This window comes from Cnephaeus nilssonii (genome assembly GCF_951640355.1).
Source record: "Cnephaeus nilssonii genome assembly, chromosome: X".
In the NCBI taxonomy this organism is placed as follows: Eukaryota; Metazoa; Chordata; class Mammalia; order Chiroptera; family Vespertilionidae; genus Cnephaeus; species Cnephaeus nilssonii.
The window spans coordinates 32,741,181-32,765,432 of NC_137071.1; the positions used below are offsets into that span (position 1 = coordinate 32,741,181).

General features: G+C 38.3%; 1 protein-coding gene and 1 pseudogene across 2 annotated transcripts in view; one reads left to right on the forward strand and one right to left on the reverse strand.

Moving 5' to 3' along the window:
* The window catches only part of BRWD3 (bromodomain and WD repeat domain containing 3), a 178,121-nt gene that overhangs the window by 20,175 nt on the left and 133,694 nt on the right, over positions 1 to 24,252 (forward strand). Inside the window, exons 5-6 of the mRNA XM_079765731.1 lie at positions 6,894 to 7,044; positions 9,082 to 9,180. Of these exons, the coding sequence (XP_079621857.1) occupies positions 6,894 to 7,044; positions 9,082 to 9,180 (250 nt within the window). The remainder of the gene's footprint in view (positions 1 to 6,893; positions 7,045 to 9,081; positions 9,181 to 24,252) is intronic.
* On the reverse strand, positions 412 to 1,098 carry LOC307096158 (large ribosomal subunit protein uL30-like; annotated as a pseudogene). Its single transcript has one exon. The product of its transcript is annotated as a large ribosomal subunit protein uL30-like (transcript).

Consider the following 24,252-nt stretch of genomic DNA (forward strand, 5'->3'; position numbering starts at 1 on the left):
ATTGCCCCCAAGTAGTCCGGTTCGCCTCTCTCCTTTGACTATTATTGTCATAACAGCTTGAACTAAAATTAAGCTCCAGATACAATTAGCAGGGTAAGTATACTTGAGAAAGCATATGCTTCTACAAGGTCGGGTGTTTAAAGACTAAATAGAGATTCTATTCAAACACCTCTTGGTATCGGACTTGTTTGGAAAAGTCAAGGTAGGGGCTTCGGCCTTTGGCAAGGTTCCCTCAGAGGCCCCCGACCTTTTGGAGAATCCTCCTTACAGACATTCCAACCAAGTCCCATGATTCCCCACAATACATCATTACGTAGCATGCTTCAATGTCTGGATCTTTTTTTATTTTATTTTAATTTTAAAGGACATTTATTAACTGACCAGATTACAGGAATAACCATGGTAGATACCTTAGTTCATTCTTCTAATAAACCTATTGATCTGGTCTTTCCTGTTACTAGCATCTCCACCTTCTACAGAATGGGTGGTCTTTTTCTTCATTCCACCTCGTGGAGAAGAAGCACTTTCCAGCAGTATAGATCTCCTGAATCAGATCTTCCATGCAGATGATACCATATTTACCAAGAGATTGAGCAATCAATGAGTTATCTGTCAGGGCAATTCATTTTTTGTTGATTTTGCCATAACCACGCTTGTAGATCAATTTATTTATTGACTTCAGGTTTGGGTACCCCCATGCAATATATGATTCCACAATGCTCAGCATGTTAATCGAAGCCTTGTTGAAGATCTGGTGAAGGCGAAGAAGCTACAGCACCTTTTGGACCTTTGGGCTCACACCAGTGATACCTCTGATCCTGATGACAAATGCCAATTTGGGTTCGGCAGTTACATAGAACTTGCCAGCTTTTCTTGCCATCCCAGCCACTAGAATCTCAGTTCTGTACATCTGTCTGTATTCCTTGTGATAGTGCTTAGCTTTTTCATAGATGAGCTTCCTTCTTGCCTTTTGAAGCATCTTTTGGGCAAACTTCCTTCTCAGGCGCTTGATCTTCAGCTCTGTGAAATTCCTTCGCTTTTCTTGAGGGTTTCTGGCACAGCAGGAATCTTCTTCTTCTCGTCTGCAGACTCCATGGTTCCAGCCAGAAAAGAACTCTCTGGATTTTTTTTGTTCATCAGTTTGTTTTGTTAATCAGATTCCACATACCTGGTATAAGTGAGATCATGTGATATTCATTTTTCTTTGATTGGCTTAATTCTCTTAGCATAATACTCATTTAGTCCATCCATGTTGTTTCAAAGGTTAACAAGTCATTTTTTACAGCTGCATAGTATTCCATGGAGTAAGTGTACCTCAGCTTTTTGTTTTAAAATATATTTTATTGATTTTTTTACATAGAGGAAGGGAGAGAGATAGAGAGTTAGAAACATCGATGAGAGAGAGAAACATCGATCCGCTGCCTCCTGCACACCTCCCACTGAGGATGTGCCCGCAACCAAGGTACATGCCCTTGACCGGAATCGAACCCAGGACCTTTCAGTCCGTAGGCCGACGCTCTATCCACTGAGCCAAACCGGTTAGGGCAGCTTTTTTATCTACTCATCTACTGATGCGCTCTTGGGCTGTTTCTATATCTTAGCTATCCTGTCTAATAAAGAGGGAATATGCTAATTGATCCTCACACCGTCACAAAGATGGCGATGCCCACAGCCAATAAGGAGGGAATATGCTAATTGTCTGCCACACCCTCAAAGATGGTGGCGCCCAGTCCCCTCAGCCCCGCCGGGACACCTGCCTCCGGAGTCCCCCAGTCCCCTCAGCCCCCCAGCTGCCCAGGGCCGGCCCAAGGCACAGGCAAGCCTCAGATGGTAGTTGCCCAGCCGCCCAGGGCCACCCAAGCCTCAGGTAACCAGGGCCGGCTGAGCCTTGCACAGCCGGCAGTGGCAGCAGCAGAGGTTTGATGGGGCGCCGTCTTCCCCTGATCACCGGGTCGCCTCCCACCCCTGAGCGCTCCCGGACTGTGAGAGGGGGCAGGCCGGGCTGAGGGACCCCCGGTTCAGTGCATGAATTTTCATGCACCAGGCCTCTAGTTGTAAATAATGCTTCTAGGGGTACATATATTCTTTCTGATTGGTGTTTCAGGCATTTTAGGATATATTCCTAGAAGTGGGATCAATGGGTCAAATGGCAGTTCCATATTTAATTTTCTTGAGGAAACTCCACACTGTTTTCCATAGTGGCTGCACCAGTCTGCATTCCCACCAGCAGTGTACGAGAATTCCTTTTTCTCCATATCCTTGCCAGTACTTATTTGTTGATGGTAGCCATTCTGACAGGTGTGAGTTGATACCTCATTTTCATTTTAATGTGCATCGCTCTGATGATTAGTCACATAGAGCATCTTTTCATATGTATCTTGGCCATTTGTATGTCCTCTCTGGAAAAGTGTCTATTCAGGTTTGGTGCCAATTTTTTAATTGGGTTGTTTGTCTTCCTTAAGTTATATGAGTGCTTTATTAAATATTTTATCCATTTTGAGTTTATTCTTGTGTTTGGTGTAAGTTGTTGGCTTAGTTTCATTTTTTTACATGTACTTGTCTAATTATCCCAACACCATTTACTGAAGAGACTGTCTTTACTCCACTGTATGCTCTTCCCTTGATATCTGGTTTTCTTTTCTGTTCCATTTATCTGTATGCCTGTTCTTGTGCCAGTACCAGGCTGTTTTAATTACACTGGCTTTGTATTATAACTTGATATCCAGTATTGTGATCCCTCCAACTTTGTTCTTGTTTCTCAAGATTGCAGAAGCTATTTGGTGTCTTTTTTGGTTCCATGTAAATTTTTGGAGAGTTTGTTCTAGGTCTGTGAAATGGTTTTAAGATGTTTTCTGTGTATAATATCATGTCATCTGTGAATAATGATAGTTTTACTTCTTTTCCAATTTGGATACCTTTTATTTCTTCTTTTGTCTGATTGCTATGGCTAGGGATTCCAGTACTACGTTAAATAAAAGTGGTGAAAGGGGATATCCCTGTCTTGTTCCTGTTATTAGGGGAAATGGTTTTAGTTTTTGCACATTGAATATGATGTTGGCTGTAGATTTGTCACATGTAGCCTTTAATATGTTCAGGTATGATCCCTCTATTTCCACTTTACTGATAGTTTTTATAAAAAATGGGTTTTGGTGCCCAGTCAACATGTTTAAGTGATTGAATGTCAACCTATGAACCAGGAAGGTCTTGGTTCAATTCCCGGTCAGGGCTCATGCCCGGGTTGTGAGCTCAATCCCCATTGTGGGGCATGCAGGAGGCTCTCTCATCATTGATGTTTCTATCTCCCTCTCCCTTACTTTCTGAAATCAATAAAAAATTTAAAAGAAAAATGGGTCTTGGATTTCATCTCTTTTTCTGCGTCAATTGATATCATCATGTGGTTTTTGTTTTCCAATTTGTTTATGTGATGTATCACATTTACTGATTTGCGAATATTGTGCCAGCCTTGCATCTCTGCAATAAATACAACTTGGTCATGGTGTATGATCTTTTTAATATATTGCTGTATCCAATTTGCTAATATTTTATTGAGGATTTTATTCTCTATGTTCATTAAAGATATGGTAGTGTAATTCTCTTTCTTTATAGTTTTATCTGTTTTTGGAATTAACATAATGCTGGCCTCCTGAAAAAAAAACTTAGAAGTTTTTCTTCCTCTTGGTTTATTTTTGGAATAGGTTGAGAATAGGTGTTATAATTCTTTTTGAATATCTGATAAAACTCCCCTGTTAAGCTGTCTTGGCCAGGGCTATTGTTTACTGGGAGTTTTTTATTACTGCTTCAATTTCACCAGTTGTTATCAACCTAGTCAAGTTTTCTGATTCTTCCTGTTTCAGTTTCGTAAGGTTGTATTTTTCTAGTAATTTGTCCATTCCTTCCAGGTTGTCCAGCTTGTTGGCATATAGTTGTTCATAGTATTTTCTGACAATCCTTTGTATCTCTGTCGTGTCAGTTGTTACTTCACCTCTTTTGTTTCTGAGTTAATTTTGCTCTTCTGTATTTGTTTCTTAATGAGTCTGGCTAAAGGTTCATCAATCTTGTTTATTTTTTCAGAGAACCAGCTCTTCGTTTCATTGATTGTTTTTGGTATGCTTTTTAGTCTCTGTCATTTATTTCCTCTCTGATCTTTATTATTTCCGTCCTTCTACTTACTCTGGGCTTTTCTTGTCATTTTCTTTCTAATTCTTTACATTGTAGGGTTAGATAGTTTATTAGAAGTTTTTCTTGTTTCTTGAGGTAGGCTTTTAGTGCTATGAACTTCCCTTTCAAGACTGCTTTTGCTGTGTCCCATAGATTTTGGCTTGTTGTGTATTAACTTTTATTTGTTTCCAGGAAGTTTTTGATTTCTTCATTGATCTCATTGGTAACTCATTCATTGTTTAATAACATGTTGTTTAGCCTTAATGTGTTTGAATGTTTCTGAGTGTTTTTATTGTAATTGTTCTGTAGTTTCATGCCATTGTGATCCAAGAAGATGGTTGATATGATTTAAATCTTGAACTTGTAGAGATTTTGTGTCTTAACATGTGATCTGTTTTATAGAAAGAACCATGTGCACTTGAGAAGAATGTATATTCTGTAGCTTTGTGGTGAAATGTTCTGTAAATGTCAATTAATTCCATCTAGTCTTGTGTGTCATTTAGGGTCCTTGTTGATTTTTTTTTTTTTGTCTCTCAGATCTATCCAGTGATATCAGTAGGGTGATAAAGTCCCCTATTAGGATTATTTTGCTGTCCATCTTTCCCTTAAAATCCTCCAGAAGTTTTTTTATATGTTTGTTTGCTCCTGTATGGGGTGCATATACTGGTATGTTTACCAGATTTATATCCTCTTTTGGTATTGATCCCTTTAGTATTATGAAGTGGCCTTCATTGTCTCTTTTATGGCCTTCATTTTGAAGTTTCTTTGTCAGATTTGAGTATTGCTACCCGTTTTTTGTTTTGTTTTGTTTTTTTCATTTCCATTTGCCTAAAATTTTTTTTCATCCCTTCACTTTCATTCTCTGTGAGTCTTTTTTACTGAGATGGGTCTCTTGTAGATAGCATATATATAATTCATGTTTTCTTATCCATTCAGCTACCTGATGTCTTTTGATTGGAGCATTTAAGCCATTTGCATTTAAGGTTATTTTTAAAAAATATATTTTATTGATTTTTTACAGAGAGGAAGGGAGAGGGATAGAGAGTTAGAAACATCACTGAGAGAGAAACATCGATCAGCTGCCTCCTGCACACTCCCCACTGGGGATGTGCCCGCAACCAAGGTACATGCCCTTGACTGGAATCGAACCTGGGACCCTTCAGTCCGCAGGCCAATGCTCTATCCACTGAGCCAAACCAGTCAGGGCTAAGGTTATTTTTGATAGGTACTTATTTGTTGCTATTTTTATTCTGTATGCCTGTGTTCCTCCCTCTCTCTCTATTTCTTCTTCTTACAATAGTCCTTTTTGCACTTCTTGCACTGCTGGTTTGGTCTAATAAAGTCATTTAGTTTTTTGTTTTTGTCTGTGAACCTCCTTATTTCACCTTTAATTTTGAATGATATCCTAGCTGAATAGAGTAGTGTTGGCCTCAGTCCCTTGCTTTTCATTATTTTGTATATGTACTGCCACTTCCTGGTTGACTGATGTGTTTATATTGAGAAATCAGTTGACAGTCTAATGGGAACTACTTTGTATCTCTCTTACGGCCTTTAAGATTCTTTCTCTTTAATGTTTGCATTTAATTATGATGTGTCTTATGGTGGGTCTTTTGGGATTCATCTTGATTGGGACTCTGTGTTTCCTGTGCTTGTATGACTTTTTTTTCACCAGGTAATGTTTTCTGTCATTATTTCTTCAAACAAGTTCTCTATTCCTTGCTCAGATTCTTCTCCTTCTGGGATCCTTTTGATGTGGATGTCATTAGGGTTCATGTTATACCATGGCTCCCTTAAACTTTCCTGCTTGTTAAGTTTTTTTTTTTTCCCAATTGCTGCTCTGAATGGGTGTTTTTTCTTACATTGTCTTCTAATATGTTGATTCAGTTCTCAGCTTCTTCTAGTCTACTGTTGAATCCTTGCAGTGTATTCTTTATTTCAGCTCTGTCATTCTTCATTTCTAATTGATTGTGATTCAGGGTTTCAACCTCATTTTTCATGCTTTTTAAAAAGTTCCTTATAGATCTCATTAATTTCCTTATAGTTCTCACTAAGTTGTTTGAGCATCCTTATAGCCATTACTTTGAATTCTTTATCTCACAAATTGCTTACATCAATTTTATTTAGTTCCTTTTTTGGGATCCCTGGTCACCAAGGAGGCAGGCCCATGTATCTGGGGGGGGGGGGGGGGGGAGTGTCCAGTCATGGCTACTGGCCGGTTGCCAGATGGCAGTGCCATTTGTCCAGAGGCACTGGGCCAGGCACAATGCTTAGTGGTGGTAGGTCTGTGCATCTTGGGGTGTTGGGTCCCAGTGGCAGGACTGGGTGCATTAGCTCAAGGCACCAGTCATTCAGGGCACGCTGAGTCAGTGGCAATTCCCCTCACCCCAGTTCTGCCCTCCACCATGTTGGTTTTCCCTCCAACTAATACCTTTTTTTTCATTCTTATCATTTAAATAGAATCTATATCCTCTGATTTTTGAACAGTTCATTACTACCGGATAAATCAAGTACTAGAGTGCTGTGTCCTATAAATATAATATTATTTAAATTATACTATTTAAAATTTTGTAGCTGTTTCTTATATTTTGTTTACATATTAAATATTCAAAATATTATTCTTAAAATTTAATGTACTTAAAATTGGACTTTGTTTCATGATAGAACAGTTTTGTAATGGAATAGATTAATGTTTTTAAAACAAATTTGTTTTCCTGTATTTTATTTATGGTTTTTAGGTGGCAGCCAATGCACACATTCCTCCAGACTACCTCCTTAAAATTTGTGAGCGGATTGGTCCCATACTAGATAAGGAGATCCCTCAGAGTGTTCCTGGGGTACAGACATTGCTCGGTGTTGGTCGGCAGTCTCTGTTACGGGATGCCAAAGGTAAGATTTTCTGTTTTCTGAGTTGTGAGTGGAGAACAGCATATTTTTAAGTTAAGTAAATGTTTGCATGCTTTTCTAAGTACCAAATTTTTCTAGTACAAATAAGTTTTTAGAGACCTAAAAGGAGTCCTTTTTTGTAAAGCAATAGAGGTAAAGGATATAAAATCTCTGTAATACTCTGGAATAGAGATCTTAAAAGATTGCTGCTCTGATTAGTATAGTATAAACTATATTTCAATGTTTTTAATATTTATGAGTCTTGATATCATCCTAATCACATAGAATATTTTATAACAAGTAAATGAAATTATGTTATGGAAAATAGAATTAAAAATATTTATTTTTAAAAATTATTATTTTTTAAGTATTTTTAAAATTGATTTTTTTTTTTGAGAGAAAAAAACAAACACTGCTGTGAGAGGGGATCATCAATCTGCTGCCTCCTACACACCCCTTACCGGGGATTTAGTCTGCAACCCAGGCACGTACCCTGACCGGAAATCGAACTGGTAACCTTTTACTGCATGGGTCAATGCCCATCCATCTGAGCAACACCAGCCAGGGCAATTTTTAAAATTACTTTTTAATTTTAGAAGTTCCTTTCTGTAGGTCCATTGTTTATTTTTTTCGTATTATTTGGCTCTTTCTGGTATTAACTCTTTTTATTTTCTGAGAGTTGATACATATATACTTCAAATACATTACTATTATTGATTTTTAGAAAGAGAGCAAGTGGGGAGAGAGATAGAGAAATAAATAAATTTGTTGTTTCAAATATTTACGTATTCATTGGTTGATTCGGACCCCAGATCAAACCCACAACCTTGGCATATCAGGACAACACTCTAACCAACTGATCTACAGGGCCAGAGGCTGTTAATTGTTTAAATGATCGAAAACGTGCTAGAGGGCTTAAGGGGTTTTATTCCTCAGCTTTATTGAGGTATAAAAATTGACAAATAATATTGTATATTTAAAAAATACAGTTAAGCAAGCATATCAACCCATCAGTACCTGTTCAATACAGTTTCTCTCCCACTGTTTTTTTTTTCAGTCTTTTACATATTTTTCCTAAATTTTTACATGGAACCCTAATATATAAAATATATAAAATAGTGTTTTATGAACATAGACATATGAAATTACATGTTAAGGATACCTCTTAGTGTGATAAATACTTCAGGTCTAGCAACCAATTTATTTGTGTTTTGTATTATTAGCATAATGTTGTTTAAGATCCTAATATACAAGTATAAATAGTTGCATAAATGATACCAGTGTTTAAACATCTTATTTTATAATTTAAGGAAATTCTTCAATAAAGTTAATTTGAGGCTTTTAAGAGAGTAGTAGAATATTTTGTTTCAAAGTTGAATTAGAAATATTTATTATGTGCTTTAGTCTTTTGATATAAGCATAAAAGGCAGACAAAAAACACGATTATTTATAGTCAGTTATCATGTGATATGCATTTACCTATTATGGCACAACTGGAAGACACTGCATAACATGAGCATTCACTGAGAACAAATGTTTCTGAATTTAATCTGGCATACATGTATGTAGTTTTATCCTTACTTATATTGTTTTGTATAAGTAGATATGTATAAACTTAAAGGCAAGAAGGACCAATGTAAACAAAACCTTATTAATCTCATGATATTTACATGAGATTCAAATATATGTGTACTAAAAACTTCAGTTCTAGATCTGCACAGAAATAAAATACCCTGATGATATATTAAGGTACTGGTATTCACTAGTCATAATGTATGTGGTTTAAAACATAATTAAATACATGCATTATATTTTTATTTTGGCTTTAGCAATTACAAAATCTATTTTCCAAAATTTATCTTTATTCTTGAAAGTATTACAGATGTCCCCTTTTTTCCCCATTGACCCCCTCCACCTTAGGAAGAAATATATTTTAACAAATTAAATTAAAATTAGACATTTGCCTCAGAAGTGCAGTTAAAACCAAAAAACCAAAACACTGTTCTCCTCCTTGACTAACCTTTGAATCTTTTTGTATAGACTGTAAGAGTACACTATGGAATGGGTCCGCTTTTGCAGCTCTACATAGAGGCAGACCTCCAGAACTACCTGTAAATTATATGAAACCTCCAAATGTGGGTGAGTAATGTCCATGTGAGTTATAAACATATTTTTGATTTGTTCCTTCCTAAACTCATTATAAAGCCAATAATAGGTACGAGAATTAAATTTGAAGTATAAACAAACTGTTTACATTCTTGAATTTCATGGTGGTTCCACATTTTTTAAATCATTTTTACCTAAAGCAAATTTAATCATAGTTTTGTAAAAGGTTAGCTCATATTTTCCTTTCTTTCTTGCCTTCCTTCCCTCCCTCCCTCCCTTCCTTTTTTCCTTCCTTCCTCCCTTCCCTTTCTCCATCCCACCCCCCATCCCTCCCTCCCTTCTTCCCTCCTTCCTTCCTAGCAGAAGCATTTTTATATCTTCAGGCATTTTTAACCATATGGATGACTATTTACATATCTATTTGTTGAACTCAACGATTTTACAGGGATCTATGTAAATATAGCTTTCAGAAGGTAATAAAAATTTCCTGAAAGTCACATGTCCTATTTAGAATATTTCTGAGTTTTCTCTGGTGACTACTGTGAAGAAATATTAGTAGTGGTTCCCAAGGAGGCCTAGCCGCAGAACCATTTATAATAAAGTTAAATTTTAAAGAATGTGTAAAACAAAGTAGCTGGGTGAGGAACTGTCACTCTTCTTCCGTATTTTCTCTCTTTTAAAAAATTATTTTATACAGTGCCTAGAGAATAGTCCTTAAATTCAAGTTGAAAAATAAGAATACTTTTTAAAAGGTATACTAGCTTTTAGAACTTATTTACCCTAAGAGATTAAATAAATTTAGGCTAGAGATAATTTTAAAATATAATTAGACAAATCATTGATAAAGATTCATAAGGTTTATTAAAGTAAATTGGATACTTTGATGTATATTGCTAACAATTTTTCATAGCCTAGATATTACTGGGAAAAGTAGAAAATTGGGTTGGGTCTAATTGGACCTAGCGTGTTAAACATTTTTTTTTTTTATTTTCCTGGGCAGGCTTTTACCCTCCAGTGTTTTTCGTTATTCACTTTTATTCATAATTAAGTTATTAAATTTAATTGGAATATATTTTATTATTCATTCATTTATTTTTGTTCAAAAGTTATATTTTTAGCCACAATATCAACATTTTCAGTCATCACACGTGAAGAATTGAAGAGTAACCGTCTTTCTTTCCTTCCCTTTCTAAGAATTCTTTTTAAAAATATTTTTTCTTTATTGATTAAGGTGTTACATATGTATCCTTATCACCCTGTTGCTCCCCTCCCCACTCATACCCTCACACCCCTGGTGTCTGTGTCCATTGGTTAGGCTTATGTGTGTGCATACAAGTCCTTTGGTTGATCTCTCCTCCTTACCCCCACCGTCCCCTACCTTCCCTCTGAGGTTTGATGGTCTGATCGATGCTTCTCTGTCTCTGGATCTGTTTTTGTTCATCAGTTTATGTGGTTTATTATATTCCACAAATGAGTGAGAACATGTGATATTTATCTTGCTCTGACTGGCTTATTTCGCTTAGCATAATGCTCTCCAGTTCCATCCATGCTGTTGCAAATAGTAAGAATTCCTTCTTTTTTACCACAGTGTAGTATTCCATTGTATAAATGTACCACGGTTTTTTAATCCACTCATCTGCTGATGGGCACTTAGGCTGTTTTCAAATCTTAGCTATGGTAAATTGTGCCGCTATGAACATAAGGGTACATATATCTTTTCTGATTGGTGTTTCTAGTTTCTTGGGATATATTCCTAGAAGTTGGATCACTGGGTCAAATGGGAGTTCCATTTTTAGTTTTCTGAGGAAACTCCATACTGTTCTCCACAGTGGCTGCACCAGTCTACGTTCCCACCAGCAGTGCACGAGGGTTCCTTTTTCTTCGCATCCTGGCCAGCACTTGTCATTTGTTGATTTGTTGATGATAGCCATTCTGACAGGTGTGAGATGGTACCTCATTGTCTTTTTGATTTGCATCTCTCCAATGATTAGTGACTTTGAGCATGTTTTCATATGTCTCTTGGCCTTTCTTATGTCTTCTTTCGAAAAGTGTCTATTTAGGTTTGTTGCCCATTTTTTGATTGGGTTGTTTATCTTTCTTTTGTTAAGTTGTATGAGTTCCCTGTAAATGTTGGAGATTAAACCCTTATCGGTGATAACATTGGCAAATATGTTCTCCCATGCAGTGGGCTTTCTTGTTGTTTTGTTGATGCTGTGCAAAAGCTTTTTATTTTGATGTAGTCCCATTTGTTTATTTTCTCTTTAGTTTCCATTGCCCTAGGTGTGGAATTGGTGAAGAAATTGCTTTGGCATATGTCTGAGATTTTGCTGCCTGTGGATTCCTCTAGTATTTTTATGGTTTCCCGTCTTATGTTTAAGTCCTTTATCCATTTTGTTAAGAATTCTTTTAACTACTCATATGCCAGGGTTCTTTTCCCAGCCTTACAAAGGGTTCAGCATTCTGGAGAAAGGGGCTGATGCGTAGATGATTAAAGAGTCCGGAGAGGAAAGATAATTTTGAAAGGCATTGGGGGTCAGAGGAGCTTCAGCTGAAAGGAACTGAAAGACTCTTACCTTGACCAAGGACCTGTGCTTTTATTCTAACACAATTTGTCCCAAGGCAAGGTGGGAATATACACTTCAAAGGGTAAGGTATCAAAGGATAGAGTACAGAAGCATTATCAGTTTGGGGAATAGCCTACAGCTGTTCAGGTGTTTGGCCAACAGGAGGCAATAAAATGCTCTGAGCTGTCTGGCAGCTAACAATCCTATTCAGGTTTGGGGGAAGTGCCTTTTAGCCATTTCCAACAGGTAAATTACATATGTGGCTCACCCTTGTTGAGCCCCCCAAGTCCCATTAACCTTTTGATGGAACTCTTCTAATTATTACATGCTGGAATTGGTTCTCGGCACTCATATACATTCAAACTTTTGCTGGTTTTGTAGAGTAAGCATTTTACATTCTGACTTAGATCACTTTGTTACTCTTATAGTAATTGCTAAGGAATTTTAGTGTCCCTGGCATTGATGCTTTCACAATCTTAACCTTTTGCACTCAGATGTCGAGTGTGACTCGACACAGCATCGGTAGCAGCTCTTTTTATACTCTTTGAATGTATCAATAATTTGAAATATAAAAAAATCCAAATAAATAAGTTTGTATGAAGAGAAACTCTAGTTTTTTATTCTAATGCCGCACTTTGTAAAATCTGGGGTATTTAAAAAATTAAATCCCGAGTAGAATAAAGGAATCGAGAAAAAAGCAAGCGAGTGCAAAGGGTTAAATCTACCATGTTATTTGGGGAGGAGCTATTACAATAGATATAAGTCAGTCAAGATGTATTTTCATGTAGAATAGTAGTTCCCCATGCTCCCTCCTCCCCTGCCCCATCTATGGGGGATATGTTCCAAGACCCAAGTAAATACCTGAAACTGCAGGTAGTATTGCAACACACACACACACACACACACACACACACATATACTCTGTTTTTTTCCCCTATACATACATAGCTTTTCAACTAAAGGAAGCACTTTATGGTTTCTCTTTGGCATCTCTGAATTGCTAGCATCACCACTCTTGTACTTTGGGAGCATTATTAAGTAAAATAAGGGTTACTTGAAAACAGACGCTGTGATACCAGGACAGTCCATCTGATAACCTAGACGGCTACTAAATGACTAGTAAGTAGCAGGGGAGTGTATATAGTGTGGATACACTGGACAAAGTCATGTTTCATGCCCCTGGCAGGATGGGGCAGGATGGCGAGAAACTTTATCACAGTACTCAAACATCACTTAATTTTAAACTTCTGAATTGTTTATTTCTGGAATTTTCCATTCAATATTTTCAGACGGTGGGTGACTGCAGGTAACTACAAAATACGGTAAAACTGCAGATAAGGGGGGACTACTGTATATTAGCCAAGATCCTTAAGTTTAGGATATTTAGAGAGCAGACCTTGATGAAAACTCAGTGGAGTTGACTAAGAAAATAAGCAAGATAAATATGCAGTCATTTCAGATTTTTATTTGAGACAGTTTTCTCATTGTGAGTACAGTTCTCCACAGTTACTTTTAAATCAGTCAATCTTGAAGTAACTTTAAAAAATATTTTTTATTGATTCCAGAGAGGAAGGGAGAATGATAGATAGAAACATCAATGATGAGAGAGAATCAGTGATTGGCTGCCTCCTGCACGCCCCCTACTGGGGATGGAGTCTGCAACCCTAACTCTTGCCCTGACCATGAATTGAACTGTGGCCGCCAGGTTCATGGGTCCATGCTCAATTGCTGATGCACACTGGCCGGGCAACAACACTACTAGATGAAAGAGTTCCTTGATCAAGTAAATCACTGAGTTTAAAAAATATGTGTGTAGGTCTATTCAGAGTCTTTCATATGCTAATATGGCATTGTGAATCACCTTATGGGGAGCATTTCCAAACCTGATGTGTAACATTCTGAAAATTTTCTGGGCACAGATTTGGGAAGCTGGGTTGTAAACCCTTATTTACCGCAGTAAAACCCAAAGTTCAGGAAAGTATGTGACTGGCATAAACTTGCCTTACACACAGTCTTACAGTAGTAAGGGTCTTCCTGCTGTTTTTCTGTTGAATTCTTATATGGATATATGTAATACTCAGTGCCAGCAGAAAGTAGATCATCACCCTTACGGTTATCAGCAAAGGGGTTGAAAGAGTGAGGTTCTGGATAGTGGACATACATAGGATTCCTTTTCCTGGGCAGAAGCTGCCTGCAGAAAGAAGGCTGCGGCTCAGAATGTCAAGCTAGGGGGGCTTATGAGAAGTTGCTGCTCCTCAGTGGCAGACCAGTGACTGGGGCCTAAATTTTTTTTCTTTTTATTAAATTTATTGGGGTGACATTGGATAATAAGGTTGTACTATTGAAGTGCTAGTGCCTCAAGTACAATGGTGATTTGAAGTGGTGAGACTGGACATCCTTGCCTTGTTCTTGACCTTTGGGGTAAAGCAGACAATCTTTCACCATTCATTATGATTAGATGTCCTTTATCAGTTTGAGGATGTGTCCTTTTCTTCCTACTTAGCATTGATATTTTAAAACATAAATAGATAATGTCTCATTTATTTTATCCAGTATATTTGGAATTATACGTTATTTCTTGGGGCTCATTTTAACTGTATTTTATGTAGAATAGTGCTACCCACTAGAACTTTGTGATAATGGAGATGTTCTATCCTATAACATGGTATCCAAAAAAAGTAGCCTCTAGTCACATGTGGCTATAGTATCTGAGGAATTAAATTTTTAATTTTCGGAAGTTTGAGTAATTTAGTATGCAATAACCACATATGGCTAATGGTTACTGTATTGGATAGTGTAGATCCAGAACAATACAGGAACCAGTAAGCAGCTCTCTGGATAGGAGTATAATTTGGTAATAATCTATTGACTAATGATTCATTTTACAAATTTAACTTAGACTGTTTCCAATTTTCGTACTTAGACACTACATTTAGATTTTTCTATTTTGATTTTGTAACTTACTTTAAAGATCACATTGTGACACTTCCTTCCAATGAAAGTTTTACAATTGTCTTCCGTCAAAAACAATATAATTCTGAGCTTTTCTGGACTCTCCACTATATTAGACTATTTATTCAAATGTTCCCATTCTTTATGCAGTTAATCAGCAATGCTTTTTAGTAATTAAATGAAATGGATGTGAGGGAGCATGGGGATGAAATTTGGGAGTTAATTCCTAGATTCCATTCTCTAGACTAACTACCGTAATACTTTAAATATATGTACACTTAAGTTTTCCAAGGTTGAATTTCCAAGTTCCTATAGGGTAAGAGCAAAGATGTCTATTAACATTATTACAGGTCTAAGCTCCAGTCATGCCATTTCATTAGTTGTTTGCTTGACTAATCACATTGATTTTGCATTGTGCCAAAATTAAATCAGGAAGAAAATGAACCATATTCAAAACAATATTAATATGTAATGCCACTCAAAAGAAATCCTGGAGCATATGTAATTAATATTTGTAGTATTGTTTGAGATCTTGCACTACAATTACTAATTACTGTTATTTTGTTAATCCCTTTAAATATTAGTATTTGTTTTGGAAACTTTGTAGTAGTTACTAAAATTTCACACAGACACAACTCTTCTCCTGAGCTAGTTTGTTAGTACAGAAGTAATTTTAAAACTGTTTTATATTTGTTTGAAATGAATATTTGCAAGAACTAGTATAATAGTTCTTATCCATCATGATAGAAGAATCCTAATTCTAAATACTTTTCATGAAATTATCCAAAGGAATGGCATCACAATGGCTTATTCATTTTAGTTTGGGACTGACATTATACCCAAAGAAGAAATATCCATTCTTATTTTTCTAAGCTGAGTCAAGGGCCTAATGTAATAACACTGTTTTTAAAGCTTTCCCCCCTTTATCTTTAGGATATTTGACATATAGCAACATCCTGTAGTTTACATTTTCGGTCTATAATTGACACTGCATACAGCTCAGGAGGCTTGCATTACCTCTGTAGCCAAATTAATATTTTTGTGTTGCCATAAACTTCTATTTAGCATTGATTGGCTCTTGATTTATTGTCCATTGTATGGTTATATGTCACACTTAAATCCAGAATTCACTTGGAGGTGGGAAACTTGCCTCTTGATGGTATGCAAATATAAATTGAAATAAAGTAATTTAATTTAAACTTTTTATTTGGTTGAGGTGACTGGGTTTCTGCCAGGAATATTTGTCATCCTCCCTCTTTTATTTTATGTAGTTCTTATCTTTCGCCCAGGGTTTGCTTTGTATTGCCTGCTTCCCTTTACTTACCACCTTCCTCCTTTTTGTAGTCACATAATTGTTCATGAAACAAGCTGCATCTAAAGCCTTTACTTTTATGTATTTGTAGAGGAACAAGGGATTCTTATCAAACCTGCAAGTAATTAAAACTGGAATATAAACTGAATCTTTTGTCTGTGCTACATTATGAGAGCTCACTAAATATTAAATGAATGTAAGTGCTATAAGTGCTGCCACATCTCTTTTAAAGGCATTTATTATGGTTTTATACAGCTCATGAATTTCTAGCCCCTTGTATCCATTTCTGGAATCAGTATTGTATTAATATCCTATATAATAAAAGCCTAATATGCAAATTGTCCCCTAAGGTGGTCGTTTGACCAGGAGTTCGACTGCTCACTATGACATTCACTGACCACCAGGGGGGCCGTGTGGAACATGGTGGGCGTTGGTAATGCCCTGCGACCTCTTGCCGGCTACCTGGGGGTGGGGGTGACAGGGACAGAAGTGTGGTGAGAATGCGGGGTGTCCACTGAGCTTGCTCTCACTCCCCCTGCTACCCTCCCCCAGGACGCCAGGGCTAGCGCGCAGGGGAAGCCCCTGCACTCAGGTGCCGGACACCCACGAGGAGCCCGCCCCACACCTGCGTGGCCTCTTCTGGGTGAACCTGGCCGCAGCTGCCAGAACCACAGAGAGCTGCTGGGAGAGAGTGTTGCCTGCCCAGCTTCTGTGTGGTGCTGCTGGGTGGCCTAGAGGCCCACACTGCACCCCGGCCCTCGGCATCTGGCCACGCTCACCACATCTCCGTGTGGGACTCAGGCGCCATGACTCAGGCAGAGGGGGACACGCAAGGGTCCGGGGGCCCAGGTGCTGCCCAGGGCCCAGAGGTTAGCTGGGTCCTGCCCTTCCACGCCAGACACTCGCGCTTTGATCGCCGGCCAGGCCCAGGGACTGCACCCGTGCACAAATTTCGTGCAGCGGGCCTGTAGTTAGGATTAATAATTTTAGTTTATCAATTTGAAATAAAACAGATTTTATTATGAATCTTAGTATCATCGGGGAACCTTTTTTCTGGCAAGGGCCATTGATATTTATAACATCATTCACGGGCCATACAAAATTATTAACTTAAAAATTAGCCTGCTCTTTTTGGCCAAACACTTAATTAACTCACCCCTAATGCCTTGGCAAGGCCAGACCAAATGATGTCGTGGGCTGTATATGGCCCATGAGCCGGGCGTTCCCTACTCCTGCACTGTGAAATATAATGAAGAATTTCTGTTTAGCCCTTTTATGAACATTATTTCCCCTTTCCTCATTATTAATTTTTAAAAATTCTTTATTGTTTAAAGTATTGCATATAATATTACATATGCTTCCTTTTTCACCCATTGACTTCTCCCCAGACACCTCCACCCCCAGCACATGCCCTCACCCCACTAGTGCCTGTGTCCATTGGTTATGCTTGTGTGTATGCATACAAATCCTTTGGTTGATCTCTTACCCCCCATCCCACCTTCCCCTGCCTTCCCTCTGAAGTTAGATGGTCTGCTCGATGCTTCTAGTCTCTGGCTCTATTTTTGGTCACCAGTTTATGTTGTTCATTAAATTCCACAAATGAGTGATATGTGATATTTATCTTTCTCCAACTGGCTTATTTTGCTTAGCATAATGCTCTCCAGGTCCATCCATGCTGTTGCAAATGGTAAGAGTTCTTTTATACAGCAGCTTAGTATTCCATTGTTGACATAGTATTTTCTTAGTCTATTATTGTCCTTTACTTATAGGACAACTGCATTTTAACCGATCAGAAGGTTGCATACTAGTATATGCTATTATTCTATTTTCTGATTTTAAAAAAATGGTAAATGTTGATGAAGTGACTTTTTTATAAAAAAGACTAATCCAACATTATTTTAGCCTCTTTAAATACAGCTTTTTTTTTTTTCTGAAAAACTTTGTATTTGAAGATGATATTGATGATTATGGGTGTGGTGTAAGAAATCTGATCTGTGAACAATGGTCCTTTCTGCCTTATGTGTACACTGAGTGGCCAGATTATTGATTTCTGAACGCATAATAATCTGGCCACTCAGTGTAGGTCCTATATAATAAAAGGCTAATATGCAAATTGTCCCCTCAACCAGGAGTTCGACCAGTAGGCAGGCCAGCCAACTGCCCATGTCCCCTTCCCCTGGCCAGGTTGGCCAGACCCCACCCATGCACGAATTCATGCACCGGGCCTCTAATATATATATATTAGAGGCCCGGTGCATGAATTCGTGCTTAATATATATATATATATATATATATTAGAGGCCCGGTGCATGAATACTAAGTTGCTGTATACACATATATATATACATATATATATATATATATATACACATACACACACACACACACATATATATATATATATATATATATATATATATATATATATACACACACACACACACGCACACACACACACATACATACACTGAGTGGCCAGATTATTATGCATTTAGAGATCATAATAATCTGGCCACTCAGTGTATAAAGCCTTAAGATTGTTATTTTGTTAGGAGTGATTGGCTCAGCCTGGTACGTTTCTGATTCAGTCTTAAGCTTCTGCTGAAAGCACCCCTCTTCCTGATTCATTCTTCATCCTACCCCCACATTCCAAAGTTTATCTTTGAGGTAGGGGTTTAGCTACTGGTTCTTAGAAGTTGAAAACTTTGCTTTATTGTTTTGAAGTTGTTTAGTGGATTTTAAAACATTTCATATTGGCCCAATAGGCATCATATTGGAACATGATTTTAGTAATAATGTCTTTTGTCTTTCATTACCTAATTAGGCAGGCGTAGAAAAGCTGTGTTGAGTTATTCTTTAAAATAGCTAGACCTGCTATTTTCCAAAGCTTATTGGTAATGAGGCACCTTTAAATTCTCTGGGTTGCTTAATGGCCTCTATGAATATGAAGTTAGTTTGATCTATGGTTAAAACAATTCATTTTATCTTTCAGTGCCATTTACAGAAGAATTGGAGCTATTCTACTTTTATATAATCTATATTAAAGTTTAAAAATTAAAAGTTAGAAAATCACACAAGGATTTGTGAACACTATGTATAGCATATTATTAGAATATGGGCGATAGATAAAATTGCTCGAGTTATGTGACTCATTTTTATTAAAAATTAGATAATATCACCAATTTGTACACTTTTGGTTTTATCTGTAGCTTGAAGCCAAGTTGATGATATGCTCTTTCTCTCAGCAAATATGGTAGTTATCTGGCTTTGGTTAAATACTATATCTTTTAGTATCATTGATCCGATGTTTGCTGTGACATATTCAGTAGAATTCTTTGAGTTATTCATGTTTCTTAGCAGTGAAAGTCTCTTGTGTTTAGTGATTTTATGGTTTGGGCTAAGAAGTTGTTTCTTTTTGAGGGGGGGCAAGAGGGGCATTTGTCAGTCTTAAATTGCTGGGTCGGTAGGGTAATTTAGTTTCTTTGTTAAAGCTTCATCAACCAGAGACCACCAGGATTAAGCCTGTAGTCTGACAAAATCAGATTTATTGATTCATAGTGAGGGATTATACTCCTGAGGAAACTTGGAAGGCCTCTGGATAGAGGAAGGAGGAAAGTGTCTTCCTTTTTAAATGATAACTTCTTATTTATTGAAAGACATCCAGTTGAGAAATAGAGAAATAATTGTTAGCATTTATGACAAATGATTATGATTAAGTTTCACTAATTCATATTTCTGAATTATACTTTCTGCTAATTCTAGAGCATTATATTCATGCAGCTGTGGTAGAAAAGTTTTTAAATGCCCATCCTCTTGATAAAGCAATGTAAATTTGGCTCCCCAATGAAGAATTCTGAGGAGGGTTTGAAGGAAGCCTGGATTAGTTCTGAATTGGTTGCTTCTGAAGCAGATTGAGAGAAGTGGGGATTAACTAGGGGTTGGGTGCTAGCATTAAGTAAGGCGGTTTAGGAATTGGGTATCTTTCTCCAGTAATAAATGAAAATAGTAAAGCAAGCTGGAGGGTATTATTGGTAACAAAGCAGTAATCACTGGATGACAGTGTAGTTATGATGTTTTACAACTACTCCATGACCTTGGGAAAAACAATGTTTCCTGTTAACTTTAGAACCAGCTTTATCTTGTCTGTCATCCCAGCTTGATTAATTGCAGGGCTGCTTTTTTTCTTTTTCAGTTCTGGCTGGTATTCACTATTTCAATCCTGGAGAGATTTTTGATTCTTTCAAGTGGTCTTATAAATTTTTTAAAAGCACGTGGCTAACATACAGCAATTTGTTATTAATTGTATTTAAGAGTTTTTCTGGATGTTCTTAGTCTGTTTTGTTTCAGCTTAGAAACATTTTCTGACACCAGTTCAAAGTTCCATACAAAGTAAAATACTTTTAATACAAACATATTTTTCCACTGTAAATAGCGAATGCATGGAGTAGACTAGTTTAGTTGTCTAACAATTCAGATGTGACCATTTTAGAATACTCTAAATCTTTGTGAACTTTGCAGTAAAACCCAATTTAGTAAAACTCAGAGTCCCTGACTTTGTTCAGTATCTTGTAGGTAGAGGAAAGATTGAGGGTTACATGTTGCTTTTTATTTTTAAAATTATTTGCTATTTCAGACTTATAGCAGATTTTCTGTAATGTCATTAGACAGCATTGAAAAGTGGGAAGACTATTGAACTATAATAAGGAGACCTGGATTCAATCTATGCTCTGCCATTTATTGGCTCTGTAATGTTAGGCAAGACATGTAGTTTCTTTGGGCCTTAATTTCCTCATTTACAAATTGAAGTAAACACTTGCCTTCAGATCTCACAGGATTTCTATGAACTCATATGAGAAGTCTGCAGAATTACTTTATAAGCTTTAAAATGTTACATAAATGTAATTTATAATTACGATATTGGGTCACTGATACAGATAATAATGACTCATAGATTAGAGATCTAGTATTTGAGTTATCTTGATGAAAAGATTATATAACTCACATGCAACCCTTGTAGTTGCATATCTGAACTTAAGTCTTAGACCTGACGTTTGGCTTCAAATCCAGTGCTCCTCCCACAAAATTCCTAGCAAACTGAATAATATGTATTTCCTACTTGCCATAATAGAACGTCTTGTTGACCATTCTAGGTGCTTGGAGATATTTATAAGGCTCATTTGCTATTACTTTCCAAAATAGTTTCCAGCCTCTGGTTTATGTTTAGAATCATAGTTTTCACATTTGTTGTGTGTGTTTTAGATAAGACATGGGATAATAAGGTGGGAATTGGTAAATACTATAATTTTATTCAATACTAGAAGCCCGGTGCACGAAATTCGTGCACGGCAGGGGGTTGTCCCTCAGCCCAGCCTGTACCCTCTCCAAACTGGGACTCCTGGTGGGATCGGGCCTAAACGGGCAGTCGGACATCCCTCTCACAATCCAGGACTGCTGACTCCCAACTGCTTGCCTGTCTGCCTTCCTGATTGCCCCTAACCGCTTCTGCCTGCCAGCCTGATCACCCCCTAACCACTCTGCTGCCAGCCTGGTTGATGCTTAACTGCTCCCCTGCCAGCCTGTTTGCCGCCAACTTCCCTCCTCTGCCAGCCTGGTCACCCCTAACTGCCCTCTCCTGCAGGGTTTATCACCTCCAACTGCCCTCCCTTGCAAGCCTTGTCCCTCTCAACTGCCCTCCCTTGCAGGCCTGGTCCCTCACAACTGCCCTCCCTTGCAGGCCGGGTGCCTCCCAACTGCCCTCTCCTGCTGGCCATCTTGTGGTGGCCATCTTGTGTCCACATGGGGGCAGGATCTTTGACCACATGGGGGTAGCTATATTGTGTGTTACAGTGATGATCAATCTGTATATTACTCTTTTATTAGATAAGATAGAGGCCTGGTACAGGGGTGGGGGCCAGCTGGTTTGCCCTGAAGGGTGTCCCAGATCAGGGTGGGGGTTCTCTTGGGGTGTGGGGTGGCCTGGGCGAGGGGCCTGTGCTGGTTTGCAGGCCGGCCACACCCCCTGGCAACCCAAGCAGAGGCCCTAGTATCTGGGATTTATTTATCTTCTACAATTGAAACTTTGTAGCCTGGAGTGGAGCCAAGCCTGGGGCTCCGGCAGCCATTTCTGTGGCAGTTAATTCACCTTCTACAATTGAAACTTTGTTGCCTTAAGCGGGTGAGCCCGGCCAGGGTGTGCGGAAAGCTTTGCTTCCCCTGTTGCCGCTGGCAACCCTGGCCTGCTCTCTCAAGCTCCATTCTGCCGCCATTTGTTTGAATTTGTTTACTTTCTATAATTGAAACTTTGTAGCTTGAGTGGAGGCTTAGGCCTGCAACGGCTATGGAAAGCTTGGCTTACTCTGTTACCTAGGAAACCTTGCTCTCTGTGGCTGTAGCCATCTTGGATTGGGGTTAATTTGCATACTCGCCCTGTTTGGCTGGTGGGCGTGGCTTGGCTGGTGGGTGTGGCTTATGTAGCAGAGTGATGGTTAATTTGCATATTACCATTTTATTAGAGAGGATACTTTGAGGTCCAATTGTATCAAGTACAGCTTCTTGAAAAATGAATAGTGGCTTTATTCAGAAGATAATTGCCTGTTTGCTATATAATAAAAGCCTAAAGTTTGTGTTGGGAGTTGAGACTGGAAAAAAAAGATATGGACCAATTATTTTGAACCCTCCATGCTAAGAGTATGGATTTTTTGGATAAAGGGTTAGATAGTAAAAGTTTTTGGTTTTCTGGGTCATTTGGTCTCTGTTGCAACTACTCATCTCTGTGGTGGTGTGAAAGCAGCCAGTGATGGGTGCATGATGCAGGGTGCAGATGATATTTTGGTAAATTGTACACTTAAAACCTGTATGTTTTTATGAACCAATGTTACCCCAATAAACTCAATTTTAAAAAAAGCAGCCACAGGTTATCCTATATAATAAAGAGGTAATATGCAAATTGACCCTCACGCTCTCATGTCACAAGATGGTCGCCCCCACATCATCGCAAGATGGCCACTCCCATGTTGTCACAGATGGTCACCCCCACATGGTCACAAGATGGCCGCCCCCATGTCATCACAAGATGGCTGCCACAAGATGGCCACCCCCACATTGTTACAAGATGGCCACCACAAGATGGCTGCCCCCATGTCCGACTGATGGCTTAGGCCCGCAAGCCGTCAGTTGGACATCCTACAAGGGCTCCCTGACTGCAAGAGGGCGCAGGCCGGGCTGAGGGACCCCTCTCCCCCCGAGTGCATGAATGTTGTTCACCGGGCCTCTAGTATATAAATGAGCATGCTGTTTTCCAGTAAAAATATATTTACAAAAATATGTGATGGGCTGAATTTGGCCCATGGACTTCATTTTGCCAATCCCTGTTCTGTACCATACTAATAAGTGTAGTATGAACCAATGGATACTCTTTGTTTTGTTAATCCTCACTGGAGGATGTTTTAGAGAGGGTTAGAAGGAAGGCGGGAGGGGGAGAGAGGAGAGAGAGAAAGAAACATCGATGTGAGAGAGCCACATCAATCAGTTGCCTCACGCATGCACCCCAACGGAAGCAGGGAACCTGCAACCCAGGTACATGTCCTTGACCAGAATCAAACTTGGGACCCTTTGGTTCATGGGCCGGTACTCTAACCACTGAGCCATGCCTGTCAGGGCTGTTGTATACTTTTGAATAGAAAAATTATATAATCAGATTTTTATTTTGAAAAGATAACTCAAGTTGCTAAGTGTAGGATAAATAAATTGAAGAGGAGAAAGACTGGAAGAGATACAGAGAAATCAGAGGGAAGGCTATTACTGTAGATGTAGACAGGAGATGAAGAGTGTGTGGGAAAGGTAAAAGATTAGAGATAAAGATTGGCAATATTTCATATGTGGGTAGGTAAGATTGCAGTGATAGGGTGAAGACAAACAAGAGAGCCCTAGATAGAATTTGAATGAATTATCAGCATTTCATCAAGGGTAAATCAGAGTAGAAAAAACAATATACTGGTAAAAAAAACAAGACATCAAGGTTTAGAAAGGCAGGGAGGAGCACAGAGGATTTTTAGGGGAATGAAACTACACTACTAGTATATGATACTATTATGGAAACCCATAGAATATACAACAACGTAAGTAGTGTTTAGATGATGATGACATGTCATTTTATGTCACAACTATAACAAATGCACTATGGATGCTGATAGTGGGGGAGGCTCTGTTTATGGGAGCAGAGGACATACGGGAACTTGACTTTCTGCCAGATTTTGCTGAGAACCTAAAACTGTTGCA